This window comes from Phalaenopsis equestris, unplaced genomic scaffold (genome assembly GCF_001263595.1).
Source record: "Phalaenopsis equestris unplaced genomic scaffold, ASM126359v1 Scaffold000342, whole genome shotgun sequence".
Taxonomy (NCBI): domain Eukaryota; kingdom Viridiplantae; phylum Streptophyta; class Magnoliopsida; order Asparagales; family Orchidaceae; genus Phalaenopsis; species Phalaenopsis equestris.
In genome coordinates, this window is record NW_018164784.1 from 154,203 (window position 1) to 164,017 (window position 9,815).

The 9,815-nt window shown below is 34.4% G+C and overlaps 1 protein-coding gene across 2 annotated transcripts in view; it reads right to left on the reverse strand.

Moving 5' to 3' along the window:
• Positions 1 to 9,551, reverse strand: part of LOC110025919 — a 36,577-nt gene extending 27,026 nt beyond the window's left edge. For both annotated transcript variants that reach the window (XM_020726613.1, XM_020726614.1), the window contains exon 1: positions 9,204 to 9,551. In XM_020726613.1, coding sequence (XP_020582272.1) covers positions 9,204 to 9,497 — 294 coding nt within the window. In that variant the 5' untranslated portion in view covers positions 9,498 to 9,551. The remainder of the gene's footprint in view (positions 1 to 9,203) is intronic.
• Positions 9,552 to 9,815: the final 264 nt, after the last annotated feature.

The window sequence follows — 9,815 nt, forward strand, 5'->3', positions numbered from 1 at the left end:
TCAGGGGAGTGATCTACTTCACCGAGCAAGGCGTGTCATCAAAAAATTGGGTAACGACACCACAGGTACTGAAGTGAGTGAGGACATAAATGAGGAGAATCAGTTTTCAGTTGAAGAGATAAACGACAATCCAGAAAGAGATGCAGACTTCAAAGATGATCCACAATTGTCAGACAACAAGGAAGAGACGCCACAAATTCCCAATTGACCCTAAGATAGAGATTCCAGCCGATATAACATTAGTTGTTCGTGAAAGTAGTGAACTTGATGTAATAGGCATTCAGACAGAGGATGAAGTGGTGGTACTTCGAGCTACTGGTTCACAAACGATGAGAGAAACATCAGCAGGATTAACTTGGGATATCCAAAGAGGGCACGAGTTTAAGAAGCCGACGACAGATACAAGACCACCAAAGATCAAAACATTACAAATTTTTTAGATGTATAGACCCATTTCAGAGTTATCCTTACGGAGGGAGGTCTAAAATGTCAAAGGTGTGTCAGAAATATTATGATGGATTATTTCAAGTTTCATGGTACCAATCGCCAGAGGTCCTCATAGAAGAGGTGAATCCCAAATTTGTAATTGGCCCTAGGAGCTTGATGGAGACGAAAACTCTTTAATAGGATCTATTTCCTACCAGTAAAGAGGAGGTGTTAGTGAGTGGGGTGTAGCCTACCACAAATTTCACCCCTGCATTGAACCTCCCACACTAATTCCTCATCTGCACTCAATCGATTGTGAGGGATGGAAGAAGCAGGATGCCCCTGGAATGGCTCAATATCTAAGTGGTGAGAATACCCGTCTACCTATATTTCCAACTAAGGTCGTGCCAAAGGTGGACGGATACATATTATACCAAAATGTGCTTTGGAACGATAACGCATACAAGATTAGCCTACCAGAGGACTGCAATATTTCAGTCACGTTCAATGTCCAAGATCTGACATCGTACTTCAAAATCTGGAAGCTTCGACAAATGAGGTGAAGATCCCCTGACCCCGGGAGATTGAAGCAGGGCATTGGAGAGGAATCAGTCAATCCTCAAGGTGGGGAGTGCTGTCGGCCCCCCTTTCCCTTTCTTCCTTTCCCTCCTTTCCTTTCCTCCTATTCCCTCTTTCCTTTTCCCATCTTTCCTTTATAGCACTAACCAATTCGGAATTTCTATTTTTTTTCTTATTCTTTGCACAATCTGAATTTTTCCTATTATAAACATTGCCTAAATTATGAATTCTTATTATTTTAAAATATTGCCTATAATACATCCTTGCCTATTATATTTTATTTCTTAATTAAAATCATTGCCTAATATAATTCCTAATCCCTCTTATATATAGGGGCTATTTTGCTTAAGGGGTGAGGTCTTTTGTTGCTTAAGAAATCAACGCTCTATTTGGATAGCCACCAACGTCCTGATTTCTCCTTCGAGGGTTGTATCCGAAGGCGAGGAAGTATTTTGGTTGTCCCTTGTCCTAGGTGGTGACCGTCTCCAAAGGTCCAAGTGGTACTTCGGCTGTAGCTTGACCCCGAGGAGGCATTATCTTACTGTACGTATGTTTTCCTAGTGTCGTTCCATCATTCCAGCCACCACCACTCCTTCTTTCCCACTGCCAATCACCGGCTTGCCCTCAGGCCACCGTAACCCCTCATGCTCTTCCCCCGCGGCTGTCCAACACTCCTCCCTTTAACCACCGCAGCCCGTGTGCTCTTTCCTTGAAGCTATCCAACACTCCTCCCAGCCATCACAACCCTCATGTTCTTCCCTGCAGATGTTCAACACTTGTACGACCATCACATCCCTCTCCTGTTGTTGCTACCACCACAAACCTCATACCACTGCCTCACAGCCTCCATCATAGTCGTCTCTAGCAGATATCTTTTATTGTTATGTTGTTTGTGTTTGTTTGTCAGTATTTCCTACTTTCCAAGTTTCGTGTTTGTAAGCTCTTTCAGTTCAACAACAATATTGTGTTTCTTTTGTGGTTTAGGCTTCCTCCTTCGATATCACTCTAAGCTAATCAGTCTCCATCAAGAAATAGATATGATCTTTAAGAACTTATTTTTAGTGTGATATCGACATTATGCACTGCATAATTGGATATGACTAGAGGAGCATTCATAGAAAATAGAATAAATATAACGTTTGTTATTTCCCAAGATGATTGAGACTTTAAAACCACAGAAATCAAAAGATTGATGGAAGTAAAATTATTATATATGTGGAGTTTAAAGTCTAGCAACACTAGAATGGCATGAACACTTAGATGAACACTACTTGAATAACAACATTCATATTTTCAATAATTAATTTTGTAATTAACAATAATCAGATTTAAAAATCTAAAACTACAATCCATATCAAATCAAATAATGTTATTGTGTAAGCCCATGATAGGCTAGAAAAATTAGAAAAGTTTATAGGATTTTTTTCGAAGGAAAGTTTAAAGGATTTTTTTTTTAAGGAACCCTGATGACATATGAATCAAATTAAGGTTATTTCAATTGAGTTTTCTCTTTGTAGATGGCAAGTTCTCACCCTTCTTTGAGCTTCTCCTCAAGTAGACAATAAACCAAATTAAGTTCAATATATCCTTAACATTGTCATGCAAGTTTGCTTTGTCACAAAAATTACGAAGTGATGTTTGCCACCCTAATAGTCTTTTTTTTTTTTTATCCTTCTATCTTGCTTCTATTTTTTAAAGAAGCATTTAAAGTGTAGCTTCCAACAATTGTTTTTGGGATGACCAAGTATCCAAGAGTGGTTGTAGAACTTGCCTAAGCATTTGCTTTGTAAGAGTCATCATCTTGTTTTCCCTCTTTCTTTTAAAGAAAGAGACTTATCTTCAATATACTCTTCAGCAAAGTAGTATGTACTTTATTCAGGAATGAAAAATGACATTTTTCTAATTGAATAGCACTTTTGACTGCCATGAAAAAGAGTAACATATTTTTGAGATAGATTTAATTCTTCTAGAAAACCTTTTAGCTAAATTATTACTTTGTAAACTTAAGTGAATGCAACATGCACGGCTTCAATGGTTAATGTTACAACTATCGTATGAAGTGACACATGACCAAATTAGTAGCCATCACCCTAGGTGTAAATATGCCCAATGATACTTCTTGTATCCAGGACCCCTCATAATCGATATAACCCTGCTGTTTTAAATCTTTCTTTTAAACTTCAAATAAAAGTTGATCAAACATTTTAGATAGTGTAATAAACATTTCACAACCTCCCAATATTCTTTTCGGGATTTGACACTTTTCTAGATAATCTTAAATGAATAGCAATTAGCAAACTTATAATATTTGCATTTATTATATTAACATGCTTAATAACTTTTCAATACACAGTGTTTGTAAAAGAGTTGGTGTACATGAGACCTCATCGAAATCAATTCTAATCCAAAAACCTTTTTGCTTCTCCCAAATCCTTTATGTCAAACTCTATTGACATTTGTCTTATCATCATTAATTTTTTAAATATCAACAACTACAATCACAATGCCATTCAAACATACTAACAAGATAATATAATCCTTTTTTGCTCCTTCTACATAGCTACCATGGTCAGCATTTTATTTACAAAATTTGATCTTATGGATTAAAATATTTAAATTTTGGTATCATTGATGTGGTTTTTGTTTTAAGTCATAAAGACTATTTACTTTATAGATAAGACTTTTTTTTATAAGTTCAAGAAGGCTTTCTAGTTGTATCAAATAAATATCTTCCTCCAAATCAATATAAAAGAAAGCTATTTTTACATCCATTTCTTTAAGACAAGACTTCTATTATTGTAATGCATAATATTAGAGAAATAGACAGTAGTTTAACTACAAAGGATAATATCTCTATAAAGTATATACCTTCTTTTTGCAAGCCTTACCTTAGACCTTTTAGTTCTTGCTTGTTCTTCCTTCACTTCGTATGTCTATTTACATTGCAAAGTTTTTTGTATTTTTAGGCAGCTTGGTAAATGATTAGCTTTTATTTTTATAACCTTTTACATATATGACTTCATTTCAACACTCAGGTTCTTCTACTTCTATAAGCAATAACTACCAAATTAAGTGAGAATAATGGAATAATGATTAATCTATTTGTGAATATTTTGTGTTTTAACTTAGGTCACTAATGAATTGGGCTTGCGTTGCTCATGAATTTCATGAGGTGTTTTCCTATCTTTGCTCTTGGATATTTGCCTTCTCTAATTCCACTTGCTCTAGAGTAGAGCTGTCTTTTACAATAGTGCTCAACTTATTTCTATATAATATAGATTCATTGAAAAATAATATTTCTACTTTTAAAAATTTTATCATCATCACTATTCCAATAATTGAGCACTTCTTAAATTTCGGATCAAGTTTACCACTGCTAGTTTAATCAACATAAATATATGACAAACAATCCAAAACCTTCAAATGTGATAAACATACCTCATTTCTTATCTAAGATTCTTCAAAAAATGCCAAAAATGAGTATAAATGATGGCACTTGATTGATCAAATATGATGTCGTGTTTATCGCATTTGCTTAGAAAGCCTTTTAAAGAACTGCATGCAATCTCATGGTCCTGGAATGTTTATTGAGAGTTCTATTCATCCATTTAGCTACAACATTTTATTGTGGAGTTCTTAGGATTATTCTCTCCATACATATCCCATTAATAATGCAATGATTTTTAATTCTATAAATTCATACTCTCCACTATTAGATACATAATTTTAACTTGATTTTTATTTCCCTCCAAGCTACTCCACTTGATACAAGTAGTAGTAACCACATTAAATATACTTTTAATAAAATAAACAAAAATATTTTTTATACAATCTTCAATGAAGGTAACATAATATAGGAATCCTCCTAAGAAAGCAATGAGAGATAACTCTCATATATCCACGTGTACTAGCTCCATCTTTTAGATCTAAGCTCTCTACCGATCTTTAAGAAAAATCTCGTTTTTAATTACATAGAATACGATTTTTACAAAAGGTGGATTCAGTGGATTCTAAAATTGGAATGTTATCTTCAAAGTGAAGAATTTGCAGACCTTTCTCACTCACAGAGTCTAGCCATTGATATCATAAATTTGAATTATCTCTGTATCAGTAGTTGCTCATATTATTCTCATTTTAATAGTGGTGTAAAAAGTGTCTATCTTATTAACTTAAGTAATACCCTAGACATCTTTTATCAATTTTCAAGTATTATTATTGAAAGCAGCATAACATTCCTCTACAGCTAGCTATTAGATAATGATAAAAATTCTCCTCTTATTAGGGATATGACTAACTTTATTCTACTTTCAAGTATTGCTACTATCTTAATTATCACATTCCAATGCATACAAAATTTAAGGGCTCACCATCAGTAAAAAATATATTGCCATAATTACTGGTTTAATAGTTTGCTATTTGATCTTTATTAGAGGAAAAAAAAAAGACGCATCTGACTCTAATATTTATCTCTATTAAATGTACTAAGTACAGCATATCCTGAATTTCTTTCATAGCGACATTCATTGCCTCTTCTTTTGACTTCTAGCTGTATTCATGTATCCTTTTTTGTATTCTTTCAATATGTGGCCAAGCTTGCCACAAAGTTGATCCATCTCAAGATAACATTTAGATAGTCAATTCATATAAACATCCTATATTTTGAGTTTCATTTAGTGGACAGATGCTCAAGTCAGATGAAGACTTGCAATTTCACTCTTTCTTACTTAATGAAATAACATCCCATCTCCATATAATGAATGTGGGTTTGGTCGTTAAACCACTTAATTTCTCTTCTCTTTCTTTTCTCTCCCTTACTCTATTTTCCTTCATTGTAATTTTCTCACTTCTTGATGTCATGTTCATCTCCCAAGTTAAAAATTAATTCAATTTTAGCCGTCACAGGAATTAAATAAAAGATGACATGGGTGATCTCGAGATTTGCTTTTATTGTGAATTAATTGATGGTTTTTGCCATGAGATTTTAACCTACCAATCCATTTGTAGTTGCTAATATTTTAAGAAATACTTCTATTGTCATTATTTCAAATAAAAGATGACATACTTTTACCTTTTTGTAACCCACGATATTCTCACTAAAGATAATATCTCTAATATCATTAAGCATCATCTTGGGTAATCAATAAATACAACTGACAGCTATTACAATGTCATCCCAGCTATCAAGCAAATATGAAAGCAGACCCATTATGAATCTCATCATCAAACTTGATGTTGACAGAGTTTAGCTGTCGCATAATTGAGTTGAACTTGTTAATGTGATCGGTGATCGGAGCTCCTTCTATCATCCTAAAATTAAAGAATCGCCTTATTCACTACGGAGGGCTTTCATATATATCAGAAAGCATCTTCATGACACATTTTTCTGTCAGCTCAATGGGGATGTTAAATGCAGTGTTCATAACAACATATAAGCCAATGATCACTAATGTTTGTCTGGAAGCAATATGCCCTTGCTATGTTTAATCTGGAATGCAGTAAAAAAACAATTGAATTAGTGTTTCCCTCGGACTTAGGTCACTATCACCGCCTAGATGCAATGTGTGGCAATGGCAAAAATCAGTAAGGAGTAACCAATGATTGTACAATAGATGGAGACATTGGTAGAGGGAGTAAGCAGTGAGTTTTAGAGTTATTTTACAGGCCACATCAGCAAGAGGAGTGGGAGCGGAAAAGAGGGAAGATTTTTTGAGAGAAAGAATTGACTTTCATAGAATGAATCAATCATATAAATAGGCATTTATAGCAATAAAGAACTTTAAAAATAAAATGTATCTATGATAAATTGACTCCACGGTAAAATTCCCAAACAAATTCCACCATACTATAAATTCCCCATATTAAAATGACAAAGAAGAAAAGTTCAAATTAAAAAAACAATTAGAACGAGATTTATTGCAATTAAAATTTAAATTTCCAAGAAAAAAATCTCTACCAATGTTATACAAAATGCATCTTATCCTACTTCAATCTAGATTTTGAAGCAATGGCCCAAACTTCTCGCCTCACAATCTTGATCTTCCAACCTTCATTAATAATGTCTTAATCAACGAACTCCTGGAGATATCCTATTCAATCTTAAAATTATGATTTGAAAATTAACTCCACTTGCAATCCAATCAAGACATCCTTAAAACTTTAACAAGTATGATCACTTCAATCTTTTTATGATTTCATGACCAAATCACAATCATACATGTTTGATTGAATATTTACTTGATCTAATTTTCATATCACACTTTTAAACTTTTAGAAAATAAATTTGTTTGTTAGAAAAGAACAAATTCAATTTATCAAAATCACCCACTACTTCCAATAATCAGATCCACTTATTCAGTAATCATATTCATATTCATATCCATATTCAATTGTTTAGAAAATGTTGTTAGACATTAAGTAATCATATTCAAATGGTACAAATTTATTTTTATAAATTCAATGGCAAGTAAGCACACCAAACTTTCAATACTCAGATTAACAAAGAAATAATTTAAGGTATAATAGGTATTGTAAGGCTGCTTTTTGAAGAAAACTCTTATAGGAAAAATGATATGACTAAGGAGCAGACATAAAGTCCCAAAATGAGTAATTTATATTCCTTCAAAATAACACGCCAAAAAACAAAGAAGTCAACGAGAGAACCTTATATAAATTTCCCCCAGAAAAGTACCTCCAAGGAAAAGATAAGGACAACCGAAGGGGTCAATAGTCTACTCTCGTAACGGCTTTTAACCTAATCCCAATCATAATTCCAAATAATACGGAAAAAAGGACCAAGTTAGACAATAATAAGAAGTTCTAAACACTCGGTTCATGAAATACTAATAGAAAGTTTAAAACTAAATCTACTCCCACTTTTCTCTGAATGTAACAAGTTCAATTAAATCCCCTGTTATGATAACTCTCAGTTATGTGAATTAAGACGACGCCGCAATTTATAAGAAGGTTTTCTATAGTTAATGGGTACAACTATCATTTGGCTATTACAAGTGTTTAATCGGTCATCTTGTATGAGTCATTGTCTATATATATGTAATGATGTATATAATTTGAGAGGGTTAAAAAAGAGAAAATTTCAGAGAGCAAGGTGAGGAACCAAGAAAGCTTGTATCGAGATCAAGATCGATAGAGAGCTATAAGAGATTAATTCGTCTTTGAAATTGTGCGGTGTAATATTCAGGATTGTCTTAGTGAAATGTTTCTTGATTCCCTCTCGTTGACGTAGTTTTTATGGATCGAACCACGTAAATTCTCGATGTTCTTGTTTGCATTTTCTTTGTGGTCTTCCATTTCCTGTTTTGCTGTCCTGCGGTTCTCCTGCAGCATATTTCACTACAATTGACGATATTTGTAGAAATTCTAGCCACGACAATAGGATCTGCTAAGTTCGACATCGAGAAATTCTCCGAAAAGAATGATTTCGGCTTGTGGAGGGAATCCTTTTTTATTGAGATTTGTAATTAAGAGTCAAGGTGGAGAATTGTTATGATGATTTTTCAGTTACGTGAACTAAGACGACGTCGCAGTTTATAAAGAGGTTTTCTATAACTAACGGGTACAACGGTCATTTGGCCATGACAAATGTTTAATCGGTCATCTTGTATGAGTCATTGTCTATACATATGTAATGATGTATATAAGTTGAGAAGGTTAAAAGGGAGAGAAAAATTCAGAGGGCAATGTGAGGAACCAAAAAAGCTTATATCAAGATCACAATCGATAGAGAGCTAGAGAAGATTGGTTCATCCTTGAAATTGTGCGGTGTAATCTTCAAGATTGTCTTTTGTGAATTATTTCTTGATCTTCTCCCGTAAAAGTAGGTCTTATGAACCTAACCACGTAAGTTCACGGTGTTCTTGTTTGCATTTGTTTAGTGATTTTCCTTTTCCCATTTTGCTGTCTTGCTGTCTTGCAGTTCTCTTGGCAGCAGATTCTGCTACAATCCCAAATTAGTCACATCACATACTACCTAACAGTCCGCCTTGAGAGTTGAAACCTCTCTGTCTCACCCAAATACCGCCTTCCTCAAATCATGACTTTTCCAAAGCTATGAACAGTGCTAGTGCATTATCCAATTTAACTTCCCGTTGAGAAGTGAAACTAAACAAAGCCAAACATAAACCAATTAAAAAAACTAGTGCATTAAACTTCAGAGGCAGGGTTGAAGTTTCAGCGTGTACTCGAGCACGAAAGGCAGCTTTGAGTCGGGCTGGGGAGCAGCAAGCAGGATCGATGCCAAGAATCTGGTACGGGGAAGCTGATGGCGATGAGACCCAATCCTCCTGCTCCACTTCGTCCGAGATTCTCGCCTCACTGGCGTCACTTCCGATTCCAGCAGAATCTTTCTTGCGAACTTTGCATCTTGGCCTCAAGCGATTAGGGTTGATGAGGAAATTCGATCTGAAACTCGTGAAGTCAGCTGTTTGGAAGAAGAACGGCAACGTACAGCATCCCGCGCCGAGCAATGCGTTCATCTCTCTCTCTCTCTCCCTCTCGCGCGCACTCCTTGGGCTAAAAGGCCAAAGTAGGCTGAGCCAAGGCCTACCCACACTCTCATATCACAATTCATTATTAAACTCCAACCCATATTTTTGACTTTTATCAAATTCTCAATACTTTGTTAATTTGTAAATATTAATATTTTAGATGATTTGTATGTAATTATCAAAATAAGAAAATGAAAGCCCTAACTTAAAAAAAATAATAATAACGCATTATATGATCACTTTTACCTCTACTTAATTAGGGAACACTCTATTGTTAAACATAAAACACAAGTGCAAATTTAACTT